Source organism: Drosophila eugracilis, unplaced genomic scaffold (assembly GCF_018153835.1).
Source record: "Drosophila eugracilis isolate 14026-0451.02 unplaced genomic scaffold, ASM1815383v1 contig_498, whole genome shotgun sequence".
Taxonomy (NCBI): domain Eukaryota; kingdom Metazoa; phylum Arthropoda; class Insecta; order Diptera; family Drosophilidae; genus Drosophila; species Drosophila eugracilis.
In genome coordinates this window covers 29,059-51,906 of record NW_024573369.1, presented here as the reverse complement: position 1 = coordinate 51,906, position 22,848 = coordinate 29,059, and the positions used below count along the sequence as shown (strand labels likewise).

At 41.3% G+C, this 22,848-nt stretch overlaps 4 protein-coding genes across 5 annotated transcripts; 1 reads left to right on the top strand and 3 right to left on the bottom strand.

The window, feature by feature from the left end:
• Positions 1-11: 11 nt before the first annotated feature.
• Positions 12-11,619, bottom strand: LOC108105369 (proton-coupled amino acid transporter-like protein CG1139). Of its 2 annotated transcripts, none has more exons than XM_017211904.2 (5): positions 11,532-11,619; positions 1,375-1,899; positions 855-1,312; positions 612-787; positions 12-545 (listed from the first exon to the last, which is right to left on the bottom strand). In XM_017211904.2, exons 1-5 carry the CDS (start codon positions 11,541-11,543, stop codon positions 304-306), a joined length of 1,413 nt encoding a protein of 470 aa, XP_017067393.1. In that variant the 5' UTR covers positions 11,544-11,619; the 3' UTR covers positions 12-303. The 2 variants fall into 2 exon arrangements, with proteins under 2 accessions (XP_017067393.1, XP_017067394.1); XM_017211905.2 differs by lacking the exon at positions 11,532-11,619 and adding an exon at positions 2,786-2,881.
• LOC108105370 (proton-coupled amino acid transporter 1) lies at positions 5,429-11,640 on the bottom strand. The gene is made up of 6 exons (XM_017211906.2): positions 11,532-11,640; positions 8,117-8,253; positions 7,026-7,386; positions 6,509-6,960; positions 6,271-6,443; positions 5,429-6,209 (listed from the first exon to the last, which is right to left on the bottom strand). Exons 1-6 carry the CDS (start codon positions 11,541-11,543, stop codon positions 5,953-5,955), a joined length of 1,392 nt encoding a protein of 463 aa, XP_017067395.1. The 5' UTR covers positions 11,544-11,640; the 3' UTR covers positions 5,429-5,952.
• A 4,190-nt stretch (positions 11,641-15,830) lies between these two features.
• Positions 15,831-22,824, top strand: LOC108105386. Its single transcript, XM_017211930.2, has 6 exons — positions 15,831-18,387; positions 18,772-19,225; positions 19,282-19,802; positions 21,883-22,244; positions 22,301-22,490; positions 22,551-22,824. Exons 1-6 carry the CDS (start codon positions 15,831-15,833, stop codon positions 22,712-22,714), a joined length of 4,248 nt encoding a protein of 1,415 aa, XP_017067419.1. The 3' UTR covers positions 22,715-22,824.
• On the bottom strand, positions 19,903-21,747 carry LOC108105387. Its single transcript, XM_017211931.1, has 2 exons — positions 20,617-21,747; positions 19,903-20,549 (listed from the first exon to the last, which is right to left on the bottom strand). Exons 1-2 carry the CDS (start codon positions 21,660-21,662, stop codon positions 20,048-20,050), a joined length of 1,548 nt encoding a protein of 515 aa, XP_017067420.1. The 5' UTR covers positions 21,663-21,747; the 3' UTR covers positions 19,903-20,047.
• Positions 22,825-22,848: the final 24 nt, after the last annotated feature.

Genomic DNA, 22,848 nt, shown 5'->3' with positions numbered 1-22,848 from the left:
ACGATAAATAATTTCAAACCAAGGCTTTGACGCAACCAAAGCCATATCATATATTAAAATTTGAATTTGCTGCAGATCATATTCTTTTATGCCTTCTTTTTTGTTTAGAATGCCAATTAAACATTTTTAAACATATAAACAAATGCACAGCTTAAGACTATTAACAAAAAAAACTGAAGAAAAAAAGTACATAGTATAGGAATTAGGCTTACAATAGAGCAGGGCAAAGCATTTACGTAGAGTTCTTTACAGGAATGACAGCATTATTTATGTACAAAAAACATACTTGCTAGCGCTTAGAGCCTACTTAAACTCCTTGACGATCTCTACGATACTCTGGTAGGTGCCTGTGACGATTCCCAGGACGGCCACCGTCAGGATGAGGATGTTCTTGATGTAAGACCAAACCCCCAATCCCTTGGGAACCTGCGCTCGCGTCACAAAATCAATCATCACGGGGATCACGAAGGCCAGACAGGTGGAGCACAATGCCCCGATCAGCGAGATGAACAGATTTAGCTTGGGAACGACCAGCGCTACGCCAACTACAAATGGTAAGATTATAAATATTTTAAGCACAAATTATATTCCTAAATATTAAGTAGTCTTACATGTCATCATCACCATGATGAAACGCAGGCACACCTGGATCGTAATGGGATACTTTTGGGCACAGTTATTAGACCGCTTCAGTGGAGGCCACAGGATCTTGATCATCACAAAGAACTGGATGGGATATCCAAGGAAAACGCCCAGGGCAGCAACTACTTTAACCACCTGTGAAAATCTGTAATAAAATTGAGTAAGTATCGTTCAGATATTCTAATATATATAGTATATTTGAATATACTTACATTTCCTCCACCACTAGATTTAGGGTTATGCTGCCAGCGACTTCCTCGCCCCAACGAACATAGCTCACGAATCCCGTAAAGATAAACAGGGCCGTGGTTAAGAACATCGTGGAGTTGAGTACCCCAAACCGGGTGCTAAAGTTTTCTGGTTTTCGCATCGAATTTCTCAGTGGCAGGATTAAGGCAATGCCCTCGTACGAAAACAAGGCCGTGCCAAAGAACAGGGCCAACTGGGCACCGCCCGTAAATAGATGCCTGTCACCAACCGAGGGCATCGGTCCATCCGAAAAGGCAATGGTCAGGGTGGCAACCAATCCGAAAAGTAGAGCCACATTGGCGAACAGCGATACGGGTGAGATGTACTTGAGATTGGTCATCAGCGAGGGAATCATCGCCGGCAGTAGGGTGATCAGCATCACCATGCTCATGCTGATATCGATGCCATTCTGCTGAAAGACCTGGAAGCATAATGTTCATGGTTATATCTATTATGTAACTCTTCTGTTAGTTTTTCACCCACCTGGTAAAGATTCTCCGTGATGAACACAAAGTATATGGCACAGAATCCAAACTGCGTAACGCAGAGAAACATTTCGACGACAAGCTTCATAAAACGTGACATTTTCCGAAGCGGGCGTGGTCCGTGCTCGAAGCTCTTCTCCACCGTTTCCGGATAGTCAAGGAAATCGACGCCCGGTGTCCGTTCCACGGCCAAAACCGAACCACGGATCAGCATGCGTTCACAGTGGACGCACATCACCGCAATGATGGGCAGGAGGATGGTGGCTCCTGCCAATCCTCCGTTCTTGAAGCAATCTCCCATGGCGAAAAGTCCGGCGCCAACACTTCCCTTAAAGAGATGTGTGGCTGCCTCCAGTTCGCTGGTTTCGTGGCCACGCCTGCGCACAGCGTCACCATTCTCAGGATCAGCACCCTTTTCCGCTCCCTTCTCCGGATTCTTCTCCTGCTGTTTTCCCGTTATTTCCAGTGTCCTTCCCATGTCGCTGCCTGCTTCTAAGGCCTTTTGATCGTTGCGCTGCTTTTGCTGTGAGTTAAATGTAAAAATGTGTTTTTTTTTTATATCACTATTCTTGTCTTTTTCATCTGCAACGGTACTTGGGCTTGGGAGAAGGAGATACAGAGAAGAAGGAATAAAGCACAGTTATCATTATCTCTCTCTTTAGCATTATCTTTTTCTTCTCTCAAACTCAAGCTTTTAACCCTAGAAGCTCCACACAAGATCGGTTGAATTATAGCCATTGCCTAACCAAACTAAATTTTGTTTCTTTTATTTTACTCAAAAATAAATTCTAAAATCATAGCCTTAAAACACACTATAGATTGATCATTGACAACATGTTAATTAAGTAAAAAAAAAACACTGAATGCCAATTTAAGACGTTTAATTCATTATAATTCAGATCACTTTTAGACCAGTTCACATCAATGTCAGAGTCACCATTAAAAAAAGTAGTAAATTATGCAGACTTTTGATTTCCTTGAGTGATTTTTGATATCATAAATCATTTTTACACAAATGTATAAGTTATTATAAAATTTCCAAATGTTTAAACAAAAGAAACCCTGTTGCAGAACAAGTGTTAAGAGCTTTACTCGGTCCCTTGCAATTTCCGAGTTTTAAGTTAAATTTGAATATCAGTAAGTTGTTGTTGCATAAACATTTATATTAAAAAAAATATTGGCGCACTCTCGTGGGTAAATAAAAACAAAACACTTTTAACAACCGGGAAGTTGGAAATGAAACCGTCAAGGCCGCAGCACTTAATTATTCACAATTTGCTCGAAGTACGGGAGTTGTGCATTTTTAATTTATCATTTTTCTTCTTTGATTTATCAGACACAGAATACGCAGCATTAATTAATCCAATCCGGTGTTTAAGCCTCTTTAATAACTAACTAGCGATGTTCACCTGCGCTGATTGACTGCGAGTAAGTATCACTTGAGGTATCGTCGAGGTATCGACCGCTCGCGGCAAGAACTCAAACCAGACTCAATGCTCGAGTTGGCCAACAGAAGCGAGCAAAAAGCAAAATTGCCAAAGGCAAAAGTCAGAAAGCGAAAATAAAAAAATTAAAAACAAAAAATAGTAGAAAAATAAAGAGCGGGCGTCTGTCTGTGTGAGCGATGCAGAAATGCGCATAACGTTTAACCCATTGCACTCGTTTCAAAACAAAATTTAGAACACTCTCTATGATTGCATTTCTTATTTAAAAGATAAAAAGGGTTTTTGTAAAATATATTACTATTAGTTTATATGATTAAATAATTTCAAGGAAAAAAATTTAAAAAACAAAACATATTCTTTAAATATCCAATACTATCAAGACCATTTCGAAATATTTCAACAATATAATCAAATTATTAAAGCTCATAGTTATTAAAGGGTTAACCTGCGTGGGAGACTGTGGGAGTATGAGATCTATTCTGATCTTATTATCGATAGTAGTTTCGAAAGCTTTGTTGCAACTATATTGGCTGACTCAACGTAGTTCAAAATCACTTTCCCTGAAAGATTTGCCACTTCTTAATGGAAAACTACCGAGGAAATGCAATGAACCGAAGAAAGATAGGAAATATCAGGCAATCACTCATCGATAAAGTGATAAGAATTGGCTTATTTCGTCAAGGATCAGTGATTAAATCACATCTTTATATACAACATTATATATAACCAGGTAAGTAAAAGCATTAAGGTTAAGTGCAAGTTTAATGTACTCTAATTTGTATGCTGATCTCAGCAGAAGTTAAGAAAAAATCCCCTTCAAATCCATTTCAGTTCGGAGAAATTATACTATATAAAGATCAAGACCAGATTAACAGCGCAAACAAAGCAAAACAAACTGGATAAAATTTGCAATTAATATTTGCAAATTAACTGAATTGAATATTGTTTCTAATTAATGTAAATTTGATTTGGCTTATTGTACATATGTACAACCTTATTGGATGGTGAAAAGAAATTAATTTCATATTGTTTTGCCGCACGTGACTTAAAGGCTAGTAATTGGTAATAACTAATATTGATTTCTATAACACGAAAAGTTTGAAAAGTAAATATAAAACCAGACAAATGAGTGGAATTTCCTTAAATTCATTTAAGAGTCAAGCGATCTTTATTTATTTTTAGGTGCTGCGACGACGACATTTATGGGCACTAAAAATGTTGTCATTCATCATTCAAAGTTAGTTAATTTATTTATTTGCTTGCTGTCGGCTATGCGAGTGTATTTCAAGTGTACAATGTTGGATTCGTAACGCTTATTGCGTCACGACATTGCCTACTGATATATATATATACATTAAGGTTATGGGGTTTCTACCGGCAGGAAGTGGTTCGATCAGGTTCAAGGATCCGGCTGCTTTCCGGAATTCGGTTTTCTATTCAATTTCCATATGGCACGTGCCCATCGCATCGAATTCTTTGGCGTAGCATGAATATTCCATATATACTATATAACATAAAGAGCACCGCATTCGTGATCGTTACACCTTTACCTTAACCCCCTACAGGCCCCTCCCTTCCCTGTACGGACTTGTACGGAAATTTACCGCCTTGATTGAAGAAGCGCCAGTTAAATGAATTGCACGGAATCAAAGTTCTACGGTCGGTAGCTGCATCTCACTTCTTCCTCACAGTCTTCCAATCAAACGGACGACCAACCGATCGATCTGTCGATGTTTACGGAATTCAGCAATTGGATTATATAAGGGGTACTAAAAAACAAATGCATAACAGACAGCAGGGGCGCACTTAAAGGTTAAAATATCTTCAAGATCGTAAAAAAATAATAGTACAGGTTTCTTCTTAGTTTCTGGTCTTTAGGAGAGCAAATTTTCAAGGTATAAACATTGTATTGATATTTATCATTAGAAGAATAACATTCTAAGCTAAAATATTACAACTAGATCTAAATACTTGCTTAATTATTTAACTTATTTTAATGATCACCCTCCTTTTTCTGCGCTCCTGACTTCCGCCTTGCATATCCAACGACATTGCCTGCAGTTCCATTCATCGTTTGAGTTGAAGGTCGTAGACAAAACGGTTTCGATTAGATTGATTCGGTTCGGTTCGGATCGGATTAGATTAGTGTAATACCCATAGGGGGAGATAGAGAACGAGATTTAATTCTCGGTATGGCTCTTAACCAGTTACCGCCAGACGAAAGCGAAAGTCGACAGACGATATCTATCAGAATCCAATTTATAGATTCTTTCGAAACGGGGTCAATATCAAAGCTAATTTGGATAATAATCACAAAATTATAATCGTCATTCAGTTTAATTTCATTTCAAAGAACTTGTTCGGCAACTTTATTAGTATTCGTCTCATTTAGTTTATAACTGCCATTACTCGCACGTTTTTTGTGGCAAATGATTTGTGATTCAGTGTTTGGCTTAACTGGATTCCTTGAGAATTGCAAATAACATGATTATTATGAATATTCAAACATCATTTTTAGCTTCCCAGATGTCCACTCAAAGGCAAAACATTGTTATTATGTCGGCTTTTTCAAGTACTTGATACCCCAAAAAACACATCTGTCAGGTTCTTGTCATTTTGCGATGACGTCAAAACAAACGTCGCATCGTTTATTCCCACTTAATATCTATAAAAAAAAATAATCAATTATAATAAGTAAAATGCGCTGCACGCTTACTAAGACACAAAAGGAGGCACTTAGATATATATAAATATGGCCAAATCTTTTGTTGATAATAAATTCGCAAATAATGTTATGTTTTTATGTAAATAATTAAGGTTAAGGTATATTGTTCCATGTGGTTATTGATCGTGTTATTTTGATAATACTCCTAAGATAGTGAAGGGATCCTGTGATGTTGCATTGCTTTTTGGTGGCTCTGTTTAAATTGTTTCTTATGGCTTCTGGTTAGTTATAGCATTAACTTTAACTAAAGCTTTTGGTTATTACTTTGAGGTTTGATAGACTATCGATGATATTGATGATCTTCTGCTATTCCTGTATTGTTCGTTTTTGTGCTTCTATTTCTAAAGTCCTTATTAAATCTTCAGCGAGGTAAGGCTCTGCTCTTCTCATGGTAAGTTGTTAGTTCTCAGTGCACCTCCTCTTCGCCAAAATGCTTGACAATCTGCTTGAGACTTTCATAGGAGCCGGTGAAGAAGCCCAGCAGAGCCATCACCAGGATGACAAGGTTCTTCACACAAATCCAGACACCTGGTCCTTTGTTAAGTTCACTCCTAGCGATCAGTTCGATGACTGGTGGAAAGACCAAGGCCAAAGCCGTTGAGCATAGTGCTCCGATCAGGGAGATGAAAAGTCCCAGGGCAGGAACCATTTCCGCAATGGCAACTGGAGGAAAACCATATAAGTTTTCCTCATTTCAAAATGGGTCCACATGGCGTATACTTACGAGTCACCAGGACCATAAAAGTCCGAAAGCCCAGCTCTCCAAGCAGCGATCGTCCTTGAATACCGCACATCTGCTTGGCACTGGGCCACATGATCTGAATGGCCACGAAAAACTGCAGAGGATATCCTAGAAGAACTCCGGCAGAGACCATCAATTTGACAGCCTGGGCCAGTCTGTGGATGGATGGATGTACAGCCTCATATAATCAAATGACTAAAGTTCCAAAGCCAGGACTCACATGGTATCACCCAGATTGAGGGTTAAGCTTCCACCAACCTGCTCACCCCACTTCATATAGCCCACGGATCCGGCGAACATGAACATGACGGAGACGAGGAACATGCCCACATTGAGCACACCCAATGGCCGCTCGAACTGGTGTGGCTTTCGCATGGCATTCTTCAGCGGCATCACCAGGGCAATGCCCTCGAAGGCAAAGATGGCGGTGCCGAAGAAGAGGGCCAGCTGTGAGCCATTCGTCCAGAGGGCGCGTTCCTGCACCTCCGGCAGTCCGTCCTTGAGGGCATAGTACAAGGTAATGGCCAGTCCCAGGATCATGCAGACATTTGCAAACATCGAGACGGGGGTCAGCCACTTAAGGTTCGTGATCAGTGAACTAAGGAGCACGGGCACAAAGGCCAGCAGCATCACCAGATGGACATTCATATCGATGTCGTAGGCTTGCAGGATCTTTCAAAATGGGTAAGTCATCTTCAGTATCCATCTCCTTCCTAACTCCTTTAACCGAAACTCACCTGTTTCAGATTCGTGCTGATGAACACAAAGTAGATGCAACAGAAACCCAACTGAGTCACACAAATGAAGATGTCCACCAGTCGCCCCATCGTTCGGGACCAGCCCCTCAACTTCGGTGGTCCATTCTCAAAGCACTGCTCCACTGTCTGTGCATAGTCCGCGCACACCGACTCTCCCTTGATGTCCCGCATCTTCTTGGAACAAGTCACCAGGACATGTTGACAGTGGATGGAGACCACGGCTATCACCACGGTTAGTAGTGGCGCCACCAGAAGACCTCCGTTCTTGAAGGCATCTCCCATGGCGAAAAGACCAGGTCCTATGTTGCCCTTGAACAGATGGACAATCGTCTCCAGGTAGCTTGAATTACAGGAACACAGATCATCTTGGGATTTGAGGTTAACTAGGAACTAGGTTGGGTTGGGTTGTCCACTGGTGGATTGGTATAGGAACTCCATTAGTTGTTATTATTGAGGCTGAAGTTAGTAAGCTGGGATTCAGGATTTTCATTAGGGTAACATCCGAATTGCAGATAAGTTTAGGATCACATTGGTTATAGGAGTACTGTTACTGGGCATCACAGGAATTTGGATTGCGGATTACGGTTTGGTGATGATGGTTTGGGTTTTATAGTTATTCGATGATTAGGAATATCGCTGGGGTTATATACTGATGAATTAGGTTAAAGCTGTGACAATTAAGGTTTGATTTTCATTACATGATCATGGTAAATTGCATGCAGATATTTCCGGGATTAACATATTCTTAATGCTGGATGTTATTTGGTTTAAAGCTGGGAGTCAGGATCGTTTGAAGCAGACTTATAGTTGGCAAGCGGGGTTAGTTGGTTAAAGCAGGAGATCAGGATCAAGGTAAATACTTAATTAAGTTATAGTTAGCTTTATTTCAAAACTAAAGTTGTATAGGTCAGTGTCTTAAATCTAAATTTCAAAGCCACAACTTAAAGCTTAAACTCTTAAGGTTAGTAAGCATGATATTTCCATTAGTTAAGATGTTATTTGCGGGTAATTTGTTGGGGTAGGATTAACAGGTTGGTTACGAGGAGCAAGCAGTTGAAGATTGGTGATACCTTGTTGGTGGATGATACTCCGCATCGTGATCCTCCTTCTTCACTGCTCCTCCTGTCGTTTCTTCCGTTGCTCCTCCTTCGACAGTTTCCTGTTTAGGAACTGTTGCAGTCTGATTTTTCTCAAGTTGATTTGGCGCCTTTCGATTTAGTTTTATGTTTTTCATTGATGAAAAAGAACAATTAAAACAAAAGCTTACAATTAAAATGAATATATAGAATATATATATATAGAATAAACGCCGTAGTTTTCCTCGATCTGTTGATGGGCTTTAATTGTCCGATTAGAAAACGCTAACCACTCGAGTGTTTCCGCCTGTCAGTTTCCATGATCAAGTTCATAGACGGAGATCTTATCCGGGGAATCACGGAACGTTCTGAATGACTGGACAATTTAAGGCTGTAATAAATTGATTCGGGGATTTCCATTTCAGAACGACAGATGGAAAAGTTCTCCCCCATACGGGATGATAAGGATATCTATGTTTTTTTTTTTTTTTTGGGATAGTTGGGGCCATAAATAAGGCCACAAACTAAATCAAAAGCCAATTAAACGGATTCATAAAAGCCAAATACAAAGCAAATTAAATGCTATCTATATCTTTATCTATATATAGTGTCGGCTAGATAAGTGGCCTTTCGATGACACACGAACGTTTGCCAAACAGACCCACCGATATCTATATCTATATAGCACGTGTCTGCCTCGAGCATCGAAGTTCAATGGGTCTAATTGAAACTTCTCGACAATCTAAAAACATTGCTATTAAATATTGCGTTGTTCGAATTTTGATCGAGAGTAATTATGATATGGCAGTGTTAAAGAAGTGGGAAAAAATGATTAACCCATTAAACAAAAGAATTATTCTGTAAATTAAGCATAGAAAGCTATTTTTGACTCATTTACTACATTTTCATTCAGTTCGTGCCTTGTAATTGAATCCCATCACGTTTTAATGTTATTTATTTGATAGCTAAAAACCTTTTTAAGGAAAAACCCACGTTCACGTTTATTTAAATCATCATTGATAAGTTCTTATCAATCAGTTTTTTACTGCAGTATTAAGCATATTGATTGGAATAGATGGCAAATGATTTATGGGCCACTTTGTCAGTTGAACTACAAATGAAGTTGTTGAAAGTGTCAATCTCCCTGTTGCCAATGCCAATACATATGCTATATAGAATTCATATATCTATCAAGGAGCTCCAAGTGAATCTTAAGTATTGTAAATAATGAGTGAGTTATCGCCAAACTGATTTTGCTTTCGCTTCATATCATTTGGCTCTCGTCTCACCTCTCCAAGAGCTCGTTCAGATTACCTGCCAACATGTGGTATACGCAATCTACTGGAGGACATGGCGCCCCTGACGTATACGCGATATTTAAAAGGGTACTCCAGACGCACACACCTGGTGCCTTGTGTAAATCTAGACAATTATTTCCGTTCCTTATCGGCACTTAAAGTAGTTAAGACAAAGTATAAATCGTTATTATCTTACACTGTACTAAAGGTATTTCGATTATGAATTCAATTTGAGTCGATTTGGCAATATATTTCACGGGGTTTTGTTATTGAATTGTAACATGATTAAGCTGGCCCATAAATAATATTCTATCTTTTTATGGCTTAATAGAAACTGATTTAAGTTAATAAAATAATCAAATATTCCTTAGGAACTATTATAGGGTATTAAAGGGGAAGTCATAGATAGTTCTATCACCAATTAAATAAGAAACAACTATAGAGGTAGGCCATGGGTATGGGAAAACGGGGAAGGGGTGACTAGACGTTAAGATACCCTTGATTAGCTTTGACTTTAATCTAGACCAGACTTTTACCGTGGAAAAGCAGCTGACTGGCATGCCGTCAATTAATGGCAGATAACGCCAGATAGGAACGTCTTCAAGTGCGTGGTATGGTCCACCCCCTTAACACCCCGCCGCCACAGTCGCCTCTCTTAACCCATGGCACCTCCCATTGGCAAACTGTCAACAAGGCTGCGAACTGATATTATTTATGTGCGGTCTCATTTCCCTTCTTATGTGTTTTTTTTTTTTTTTCTTATTTTGCTTCTTGAATTGAGCAATGTCTGCGAGTGGAAAATTTTCCACCGCTGACGGTGCGTGTGGCTCTGGTCTGGTATGGTCACTCCGTCGAGGGTTCACTGCACTGCTGGGCAACAGAACACAAAAAAAAAATGTTTAATTTCTCTTTTATTAATGTTGCCGGAAATCTGACAAGCTCAAAGGGAACCTTGATTGGTTTTTATTGGCAAAGCTTTTGTTCGCCACACAAATGCATTCGGGAGAAAAATTCCATTTAATGTTTAACTTGGTTTGAAGACATCTTAAGTATCAGAAAATGTATTTAAATTTTCTTATTTTTGTTTACACTTAAGAGAAGTATTTTTATAAGAGCTAAATATTTATTTACCACTATTTTATATTTAATATTTAACTATTTCGCTAAGTGCATAATCACACAGATAGACAGCAAATATAAAACAGTGTTTCGGCCAGAACAAGTTCTGACCTTGATCAAGCAAATGCATAGAAGTGTGCGAATTTTCATTTTCCAGCTTTTGCATTTGCATTTTCAAGCAGCAACAAAAACAAGAGGGAAAACAACACCTGAGGCGTAAAATCCAGGGGTGTAACCCAAAAGGGTTTTAATTTTTTTTTTTGGTAGCTGCCATAAATCTTTGGTAATCTTTCATTACAGATAAGTGCCAGCAAATCCATAAATCCAAGCCCATAGATAAGCAGGAATTTCGTGCAAATCAATAAATTCGTTTAACGGAAGTTGATGCCACCAATATTATAAGCTTATGGTGATAACAAATCAAAAACTAAAAAGATACCTTAATTTATTGATTTTTAATTTCAAATTACCTAATAGAATTTTCATTCGAACCCCCCTGGAAAACCAAACTTCCTAGTCATTCACATCATTTCGAGGTTAATACATTTGTTTGCATATTTAATGAGTTGCCACTAATATTTTTTTATGCCACATTCCATGGCTTAATTGCTGTTATTAAACTGGCTTATCGCTATAAAATTCCCCCTAAAAATAAACTCCGCCAGCGACTCTGTTGATTTAACCACCAAAAACTCAACAGCTGTGCCTAAAATATTGTTTAATTTTTTGCGCTGACTTTGCACTTGAATTTTGTGACTTTGTTTTCATCCAAAAGAAGTTGTCTTTGTTTTTTGGGTTTTCTGCCTTTGATTTTTGGGCTTTGTTGTTGTTCGACAGCCGGCAAAAATTAACTCGTTTTGTTGTGCGTCGTAATTTCAATTTTGGCTGGCTCTTTTTCGGCCTTTTATTTGGGTTTCACTTTTGCGTTTTGGTTTTCTTTTCTTTTTTTAGGCATAGGTCTTAAACGTAACGATTGCAATTTAATTACACACCTCGGCATCCATGTTGTGGTTGTTGTCCTTCTTCTGGTTGTTGTTCTGGTTGTCCCAAAAGTCGGTCAAAAATTAAGCAAAAAACAAACGGGTAAAAAAAAGCAGAAAAAAACTAAGAAAACACACACTCGCGTAATTTGTTCTTGATCTTAATGATTTATTTTCGCTGCCTGCATTTGGCCGGCGATCTTTGCTGTTGGTCTTATATTTATTTAGGATGCGGATGCGGTTAGATTCGAGGGGCCTTTTTAGCCTTTTGACGATCTGTGTTCGCTGTGTGTTAATCGCTCCACGAAAAATTCAAGACTGACGACCGGCGAAGCGGCGACAATCGTTTGGTTATTCGGACGGCCAGCGAGTGGGAGTGAGATAGGTGGCCATACACTCAGCAAAAACATTAGCACATTCTTTAGGATTCTAAGAAAAATTTAAGAAAATATATAATGTTTGGTAAGTATATTTAATATCTGTATATACACTTAATAATTAGAATTTTAGAAATATCTAATTTACAAAATAGTTAAAGATTATACCTATTATTATTTGAACTTATTTAATTTTGAATAGATTTTTCTTTAAATACAGATTGTGATATTAATAATTGGCGTTCCCCTCTTATTACAGTGTACAAAAGCAGAAGAGAGCATCGCCCCCACCTCTTCTTTCTCTCACACTCACTCGCTCACTCCTTTGCTGGCTCATTACAAAAATATTCGACAGATGGAAGTGCGAATGAGATGGCTGGCCAACAGGTTGTCGATCAGCTGTTCTAATTAAATCCCATAGTTCACATAGCTCGCAACAGGTGGCGTTGCCCGAAGTGAATGAAATCAATTAATGAATGGAATTCATAAGTAAAAAGATAACAAACTTAGTGCTGCGCTTATTGAGCGTCAGAGGCTGTTAAATATGAAGATAACAGTGAGAAAAGGCATGGGAATATAATAAGTTATTATTAATATTATTGACTAGTCTTTCAGTTTAATAATCAAATATTTTAAACATAAAACTAAAATACCTTTTTTAAGCTCTCTTTAATAGTCGTTGTAGTCTTAGTCATCTTAAACTATTAGAAGAAATCTAAAAATATCTAAACATCTAGGGTAAATGAACCGTTTAAATTTCGCTTTATTATTATTGATTTGTGTAAAAAATAAATTAATGGAAAAAGGCGGTGAGATAACAAAGAATTCCAATAATAAATGTGCACAGCAAAAAAATAGTACTTAATTGTGTTAACTTAAAAGGAAATATATTGTTTCTGTGACGTTTTTTCGTATATTTTGGGACAATATCATTTTGTACTCTAGTAAAGTTTATTACTTAAACCAGAAGTACCATCCCCTTTTCTTCCAGTGTTTATCCACTTCCATGGGCTTCTATCGCGGGACACACGCCAACTATTTGAGCAGATCGCTCAATTGGAGACGGGCGGCGACCTCAGAACACAAAGAAACGCCAGTCCGACCCTGAGTCCCTGTCCCTGACCTTGGAAATAGATGGACAGTCCATAAAACCATAGATATATATGTGTATCTATAGCCTAGGCACCTCACAAGATCGAACATTGTCCTCTGATTTGGCATCTTTCGCTTTTTCTTTAGATGATGCGTGGATGGATGGGGGGATTGCCTATAAAAAGAATCACATTTTGGGTCAGCCGACCCAATGACGAATACAATCATGTCAGAACGTGTGCGGATCGAAAGTATATATGGGTAATACCCTAACGAGAGATCATCAGTTTTTGCTAAAGAAGAGGGTATACATATAAAAAGTATATAAAGTAATATCGAATAACTTTAAAAGGTAAAGTTTTATTAAAACATATTAAGAGAAGTAGCTACCACTAGTCTAGCAATATGCTATTCTATAAAAATTAGATATTTACAGGGCATTCAAAGTTTTTTATAAAGATGAAATACATTTTTTTTTTACTGATTTATAAATCTTTCAAAACAAAAAAAGGAATAATTAAATGAAAATGTTTAAAATGTGCTAGCTAAGAAAATAAATATGGATTGTTTTCATTTAAGAGTCGTCGAACTTTAGCTTATGGTTTTATTTATTTTCTAGAATAAATACATTCTCTTCTCAATATTTTTATCATTATAAGTTGGATATTCTCTATTCAGGGTTGACCTTTCCACTAGATGTTTATAAATAAATATTATACTTTTTTTTATTGCTTTAAAGGCTGACACTACTGTGTGCCAAAAACTGTAGAATCTTTTAAAATGTCTATCCCACTCTACAAAAATCTGTTAAAATAGTTTTAGTATATAAACTTACTCCCCTGAAACCTTGATGACTTTCGCTTTCAGCGATGTCTTTCCACTTCTTAACACATCCAAAACAGGTAGTTCTGCTCGTGATATATATATGGGAGTATATATATTATAGTCTTTATGTCTCTATATCTAGACATCTATGTGGAACCCCTGACATGCTTGGCTTCTGTTTAGATCGCCGACTAAAAAGAAAACTTGCAATTAAAAATGTTACTTATATTTTGTTGTTGTTGTTGTTGTCTTTCCCTCAGCAAACAGTGGCTTTTGTTTATATTATTCAGTGGATTATTATTGTTATTAAAAGACATACGGACATTCCCCCTTTTTTTTATTCGCTTGAGGCGTTTTCGAAGCGTATTTTTTTCGCTTTTTTTTTGTCAATTGCCGTTGGCTTGAAACGTTAAACGTTTTTTAGTTACGCTCCAGTAAGTACGTATAAGCAGAGAATATTATTGTCTTAGTGCTTGTAATTACCCAGTGACAGATAGACATACCTGATTTTAAAGGGCGGGGTCACCGCCCCTGGAGGGAAAGTCACCAACAACAAGCCAAAAAAAGTAAACTAAAGCCGCCAGAAAATTATGAAAAAATATGATATTTAATTGCAGAATGCGTAGAAAGTGAAAGATCTGAAGAGTCGGCTGTGGATTTAGACATTGTCGCCATATCCGAAACGGAAATTTTGATCTCTTAACTCATTCTGCGACCGTTCCAAGTCACTTCACAGCATTGTCACCGTATCCGAAAGCGAGATTGTAATCTAAGAGGATTAATTTCCCATCATTAAAATGCCTAAAAGATAGAAAGAAAGATAAATAAATCGTAATTAAATATATAAAATATATATCTTTTCATATAATGTTAATGTTAATCAATATCAATTTTACTTTATTTAGTTTATATCATCAATATAAATTTTCCCACATACTAATGGCATTTTGCAATTAATATATTGCCATGTCCAGCCATTCCAGTCCAAACACAGTTGGGCTGACCCGATGATGAGCCATCAGATCGAATTGTCGCCATTGCCAGCAATTTAATGTTGGCTTTTAGAGCCTAGTGGCCTAGTCCCACCTCCTCCCACCACTGGACAAGTCCGACCTGTTGTTGGCCAACCTCCGGCGCCTGATCCTCCAGAAAGGCAAAAAGCAGTGTCTCCTAAGTGGGTCACCAATGACACAGCCACAGCTTCAGTCACACAACACACAGACAGAAACACTATATAGTACATGCCGCATACCACAAGCAAATGACCTGGCCAAGATTGCCACCACATGCCGGCTAACCCGATCTGCTGGGATGCGTGCCTCCATAGAGCCGAATCACTTGGGAAGCACTCAAGCTCACACAGGCTTACACTGAGAGAAATTAGTAGATTCATTTGTAAGTTTTCCATGTGAACTAAAAGGAAAAAACAAGACTTGGTATATAAATTAAGTTTATCGATTTAAAATTTATCTTTTTCAGCTAAAAATATTTGTATTTTTATACATTTTAATATATTTAACTTAGATTAGATCAGGGCCAGTGATATATATTGCCACTTTTATAAACATATTTCCTTAGATTTTTTCTCTTTCTACTTTCGATTCCATAATTTTTCCAGCACTTAACCCTTGTTTGCCCCATTGGTGATTAGATCGACAATTTGGCATGCCTCGATAACTGTCGCAAGGCCAGTTAAGAAGATAGTTGGTGAGCTGGGAGTTGCCAGCAAACTGTGGCCAGAACGTTCGACAGGTTGAGGGGTTAGGAGCTCGAAAGCATTACACAGGGGATAAGGCGGAGGAGGAGATGGAAGTGGTGGCAGCGTTACGGGCCAAAAGCCAAGTGGCCGAAACTGTGATGGTGCAGGGGACCGAAGACGGGGCTTTCACCGACCGGCTGAGTTGGGCCCGCGACTTGGGGCTCGTTTCATTTGCCAACCAGCCGCGCAGCCAAACAGTCATCATCGTAGTCATCGTCATTGTCGTGGAGCAACGTCAGATCGGCGAGAATAAGAGACATGTTAACCGGGTTGACCGTTTTGCTCTTAATCGTGGTCGTCGATGTCTGGATCTTGGCCGATCCAACCGGTGCCATCGATTTTGGCTATCATCCGAGTGCCGAGGAGTTCGATAGTTTAGTGCGTCAGGGATGGGATCGTAATCTCATCCAGCGTCGCGTCCAAGATCGCCGTTTTGTGCCGCGTTATCAGCACCAGACCTCCATACGTTTCGAGCCACCCGAATTGGATTTCCAACTATTCGATAAGGACCCAGAGCAATCGCAGCCGTATGTCTTTGAGTCCGTGGAGGATAGTCAACCGGGATCCTCAATTTCCGATCAATTTCATGTTCAAAGCGAGCTGCTGGAGATTAAGGAACCAGAACCCAAACCCAAACCCAATGCAAAACCGAAACCACATTCCCCAGGCAATAATGCAACCACATTTCCCATATACTTCACCCACCCAACCACCGGGATTGTGTATGCCATCAGTCAAGTGGGATTGGGTCAGAATCCAAGTAATATACCCACTCAAAGTCGAAACGATAGCAATTCCATTGCCATTTATGTAACCAAGGCACAGTATGATGCCGATCTGGAGAATCTGCGAAGGCAATACGAACAGCACTGTCAATCTATACCACCTGGCACGGTTATATCCACCCTGAATCCAGTCCATAATGGAGGAACCACAGCCAGGCCTCAGATTATACGATTGAAGAAGCCAAAAAAGCCGCTAAACAAGCCAAGTAACAAGCTACCCAAGCCAAATCATCGACCACCGCCTGTGATGGTAACCAGTGGACCCATCAATCATGTAAGTGATCAGCTGCTGAAGTTGCCCCACCGTAACAGCAACAGCAACAGCACCACCACCAGCACCACTCCAAAGCCAAATACGCGAAGAAAGAGACGCAAGAAGAAACCAAAGAACAAGACTAAAGTGATCAAAAAGAGACCGGGTTATGGGGGGAATAATACGAGGAATTCCCAGGGTCCTTTACCCATTATCTTGGGTAAGAGACCCAGCACCACTAGCACCACCACGCGACCACCGCCGGCTTATACGCAAGTGGAGAAACCACATATGCCGCAAGCCACTTTGCCAACGGCCAATGTCTTCAGTCAGCATTTATTGAGAACTGGCGAAGAGCCATCGGAAGAAAGTGAAACACTGGAAGAACAGGAACCCCTCGAGGTGGTGGAACCACTAAATCTTCGAAGACGCCGCTCGCTAGAATTTAATGGAGCTAAACTAATAGAGCCACTTTATCCAGGAAGACATTCTTTTTCTCTAAAGACTCTGACTAAAATGGAAATTGTGAAAAAAGCTTTTAAGAAGTCAAGAAAAGAATTTAAAGAAGCTAAGCTAACTAAGCGTTCTTTGAAGAATCTGGAAGAAAGAGAGAACCCCCAAGGAATTGGTAATTCTAAAAGACTTCACCGTAGGCAACGTCGATCTTTGGTTGAGGTCAAAACAGGATCAAAGGATTCACAAAATAAAGTAGCCCTTGGATCGCAAAATGTTGTGGCAGCTCGACGAGTGAATACCCCTAAACGACGCTCACCCAAGGGGAAGTCCAGGAAGCGCAAGACCAAACAGAAATCGCCAGAACCCACTCAGAAGAAAGAGACCAACTCAGGTGGTGTCCTACACATTCCAACTGCTCTACATCTACTTCACCGAAATCATAGTCATGAAGAATTACCCAAAGTATCCTTAACTACTAATCAGAATAAAACTAAAACTAAAACTAAAACTAAAACTAAGACTAAGGAACGCAAACGTGGACGACCCGAGTTGCCCAGCTTTGATATATTCGAACTAATGTCTGGTGGGGATTACGAGGATGAAGAAGAGGAGGAGGACGATGATGATGACTACTATTTCGAGGTTGGGGAAAATAATAAGGACAGACCAAGACCCAATCAAAGTAGCAGCACAGAGGCCCAGAGTGATCTCAAGGAAGATAGCAGCTCCGCTGAGGAGGGCGCTGATTTTGGAGCAATGGTTGAGGAGGAAACAACGACCACATCGGCTATATCAAGCAGCGAGGAAGAGGATGCCACCTCTAGTACCAAGAATTCCATGGCCAAGAAGAAGATCCGCATCAAGAGGCGACCAGTCGAGTCCGATGAAGATTACGATGATGACGAGGACTCTGGAATAGGTGGTTTCTTCCGCATGATCTTCTATCCCGTCCAAGTGGCCATGTCACGATTCATGGATGGCTTTGGTACTCCGGATGAGGAAGAGGACAAGGAACCAGCCAGTCCACCCATATCAAAGTATCCAAGCTATACACTCTATCACAGTGCCCACAGCAATGAAGCCTATGCCGAGCCAGAAGATGAGGATTCGGAGGATGACGATGATTCCTCCTCGCTTGGCAGCTGGTTTAGCTCTTGGTTTGGTTTGCAGCGACGCAACAAGAAGATCGGTAGTACCACTACTACCACCACGGTGCCAGTGCCATTGCCACCACCCACGAAGGACCCACCCGGATGGCTGGAATCCTGGTTTGGATTTGGCAAGCCCGCCACGGAGGCAGATGGCGAGGATGACTATGACAGTGAGTACAACCACATGCATGATTAGTTCTTAAATCTGAAAAATAGTAACGATGATTTAGCAATTCACCTTTACTTACTTCTATATTTAGAATACCTTTTTTTCTATTGTTGGTTTTCATATTTGGCTAACCATCTAATTACCATGCAATTAAAAGCCAAGTTCTTGTTTTATGAGTGGCTCGGTTAATGGGGAGATCGGCTGAATGAGCAGGGAGATAAAAGGGAAAACCCAGAACCCCATTGAATGGCTAACGGTGTTTTGGGTTTCTCGAGTTTAGGTTCTCGTTTTCCTTCACGCTTTCTGCACATCCGCAAAAAGGAAAAACCAAAGAAACCAAAGTCTTAAAAGCCAATATATGACTGCTTTTCCTCTTTCCCAACAGAATGGTTTTCCAGCTGGTTCGATTCGAGGCCAAAACGTAAGGTCAGACGTCGATCCACCACCTCCACGTCGACCACCTCAACCACAACGACGACTCACACACCGTCGGCGGCTGCCCAAGTGCCCATCCTAACCATTGTGGATCCACTGAGGAATCCACAAAATTGGATTGGCATATTGGCCCATCATATTGTCAATTCGACGGGCAATGCCATGGCATCCACAACCACCAGTAATCCGTTGCTTCAGGCACTGGCCACTCGGATGACGACCAGGGGAACTACAAGCACCACAACCACCACATCCAGGCCAGAGGTTCCCAGGCGAATAAGCTATGATAAGTATCAGATATGGCGACTCAAGCCGCAGGATGAGGAGCAGGTCCGAGCGCTGGAGGAGTTCAAGAAGGGCGAAGATGGAGTTAAGATGCACTGGCTGAAGGGACCCAGTCTCCGGTGAGTTGATAGTCTGGAGGTTTAAGCTGAAGAATGTTATTAACCGCAATCTATAGAGGCCTCACCGATGTCCTGGTGCCCCCCAAGATGCTCGTGGACTTCCAGGGCACCCTCAACTACGAGAGCATTGCCCACGAAGTTCTCATCTTCGATGTGGGCAAAGCCATTGCCTACGAGCTGGCCAAAGAGGATTATCTCCATACAACTCGTCCTTCGAAGCCAAGACCAAAGCCCACAGTGCCACCGCCCATGAACTGGAATCGTTACCACAACCACGATGAGATCGTTAAGTATTTGGAGACGGTGCGCATGCGCCATCCTCAACTGGTTGAGCTCATCCACATCGGTCGTTCATACGAGGGGCGTCCTTTGATTGTGGTAAAGATCGAGTCCAAACAGTCGGCGGCGATGGCAAATAGTGAGGATCAACACACCGTCAAGCGACCCAAGAGGAAGCGAAAGACTGGCCAAGCTAACGCTGTGTTTGTGGAGGCCGGAGCTCAAGGAATGGCCTGGATTGGACCTGCGACGGCCACCTGGATGATAGCTGAGCTACTGCGACTGATGAAGACAAACAGTGAGTAATATTCTACTATACCTGAAATTTGCTAGGTAATTAGTTAACACATTAACTAAACTAACTCTAAAAATATCTCGCAAAAAGGTTATATAGTTAATTGACAGTTTAGAAAAGTTTATTGAACCTGAAATTTGGATCCATATTATCGAATTTGTATCTAGAGGTGTCATAGTTTATCCCTGTCAGTCCCAATCCAGTTGATGTCATGGTTTGTTTTTGGGGGCAGTGGATCCTTAATGGTATTATTGCATCATCCGGGCTAGCACATCGCGCAGCCAGAGAACGATGGTTGGCGGCTGCTTCATCTCGGTGGGTATGGCATATCGTCTGGAGCTCAGGAAAATGGCCCTTCCCTCGCAGTCGGTGTAGCGTGGTCTTCGATGCGAATGGAGATCATATTTGGCTCCGCAAATACTTGCCTTTTTTAGCTTCGCTTTATGAGGACAGCTCTTCGGTTTGGGGGAACTGATTTTTTGTTTGGCCTTTGCGTTGGTTTTGGGTGGCCTGTGAAAGGGACAAATGCCGCTACCGCCTTTGGCCCTGGAACGGGCTCGATCCTTTGCATGGCAGCAGGAACCACTTAGATTGGTCACCTGCGAAATGGCAAACGCGACGAAAAGCAGCCCAAACACAATGCCCACCGCCACCTGAACATTGCGATCGGCGTTCTTCAAATCCAGCAGCAACTGAACGACATGGTAACCCAGAGTTATCCAGAATGTTATAGTGCAAATGGCAAAAAAGCTGGAGAGTAAAAGGTTTTCATTGGTTAAGACTATGCTTAGATGATATTCCTTGAAAAGATTCTCACACTAGTACGCCAAGAACTTCTAGTAGAAAGGTAACGAAGAAGCTGAACGGATCACTCCCGAAATCTGCGCCATTAGATTCACGCTGTAAGGCTGGACAGGGCTTATAGGCAACTTGGGGTTTTTGAGCACCTCGCAGATTGCTATTAGGAGGTGGACCACCCAATTTCACTGCTGCTGTCAATGCATGCGCATTTTGGGCTGCTGGCATGAAAATGCTTCCCGGTTCGATCCCATGATCCTCACTACATCCGGCATCGCAACCATTTCCGTAACCACAATCCTCATCGCAAGTAACACCCAAACCGCAACGATTGTTACCGACTGTGGCGGCGCCAAGTTGGATGGCAAATCCCAAGGTATCCCGTCCGGAAGGTCCAGCGTTAGATTGCGATCGAGCATTAACCCAGCCCTGGGGGCAGGAACCCAAACTCGGAGCCGTTCGTTCCACAATGACATTCCCATCGCCTTCATTGGACACTAAGCTGCTGTTCCTGTTCTCACTAGAGAACGAATCCGGGGCAAAATTAATATTACCAGTTGGATGCCCATCCTGAGACGTATTGAAACGAAGACTGCCCGATGTCACGGTTGAAGGCCGTACGGATGATGTTCTGAAAACTTCTGGAAGTTCCTCCGATACACGGGGACTTTCCGAATCTCTTCCCACGTTATTAAATGCTATACCCACGATTCCATGAACAGCCGATCCTCGAGGACTTGCCGATTCTGCAATTACCGTCCATTCGGGATTCGATTCTGAGCCCTCCGATAGTACAGACTCTCTTTCGGGTACGCCAGTTTTCTCAGGATTTTCAGTAATTTGCAGGGCTTGTGGAACTCTTGTGAAGCGGGAAACTCGGTTTAGACGACCGCCCAGAAGAGATGTGATCGTGGGGGCTTCATCACCCTCGCTTTTGGGGTAGACCACCTTAGAGGTAGATGGCGCAGAGCCACCGCCACCTGCTCCTCCTTCTCCGTCAACAGAGGGATTCGCTTTGGAGCGCAAGAAGTGACGCGATGATTTTCGGGGTCTTCGCCTCTCCATCGCCACCTGATCCTGGTCCAACTGAAGGGCAAGTGGCTAGCTGTTGATGCCTGAAGTTCTTAAGCTCTAGATTTTTAAGTGCTCCCAATTTGTTGACTGACGGACTGACGAAGGGTGAACTAATACAAACTGAGTTGAGGGGATGAGGCTACGTGGATGGGTTAGAAATATAGAACTTATAAATTGTTAAAACATAAAAAATATTTTTCAAACCCAACAGAAAGCAACGAGGATGTGGAATTCATAAGGAACACCACCTGGTACGTTATGCCAGTTCTAAATCCCGATGGATATGCCTATAGCCACGAGTATGATCGTTTCTGGAAGAAATCAAGATCACAGCACCAAACTCCGCCACCCAGTGGCCTCCTCGACTCGGCGATGACTTGGCTCCAGCAGAAACGGGGTCCGGATAAGGTCTGCCATGGTGTGGATCTAGACAGGAATTGGCTCTATCATTGGGGTAAACGGGGCAGCTCCAAATCGCCCTGCAACGAGTTCTACGCAGGCCCAGCTCCATTTTCCGAACCGGAAACCAAGGCAGTCTCCGAATTCCTCATGGACTATAGAACGCAAATCAAGGTAAGTCTAAATTATAAAATAACTAATATAATGTTTTAAAACTGCCAAACTTTTAGCTGTATATATCCCTGCAAGCCTATGGCCAAGTGATTTCCTATCCAGTCAAAGCCAATTCTACTTTTAATTCAGAGAGATTGGATGACTTCCTGGACGTGGCAATGGTGGGCACCGATGGATTGCGCAAGAAGGGCAGTAAATCTCGATATAAGGTCGATGCCTCTAACGATCTAATCGAGCAGCGATCGGGTGGGTATTATAGTTGTATAAAAACTGGACAATCCTTTTGCTAATCTTGATTTTTACCAGGCTGCGCGGACGCCTTTGCCGCCTACGAGATCGGTATACCCTTCAGCTATACGATCCAATTGGCGGACAATGGAGTGCATGGCTATCTGCTGCCCAGCAGCGCCATCGAGCCCACGGCTCGGGATGCCTTCGAAATCATCAGCGGCATGCTGGACTACATTTGAGCCTTCATTTGGGATAAAGTCAGTCAGGGATTCGGGGCAAGTCAGGGCAGGGAGGGCTACATGTGAAAGAGTTTTAGTTCCTTTTTTTTTTTTGATCGGGCTTTTGTGGCTTGCGTTCCGGAGATCAGTTATCA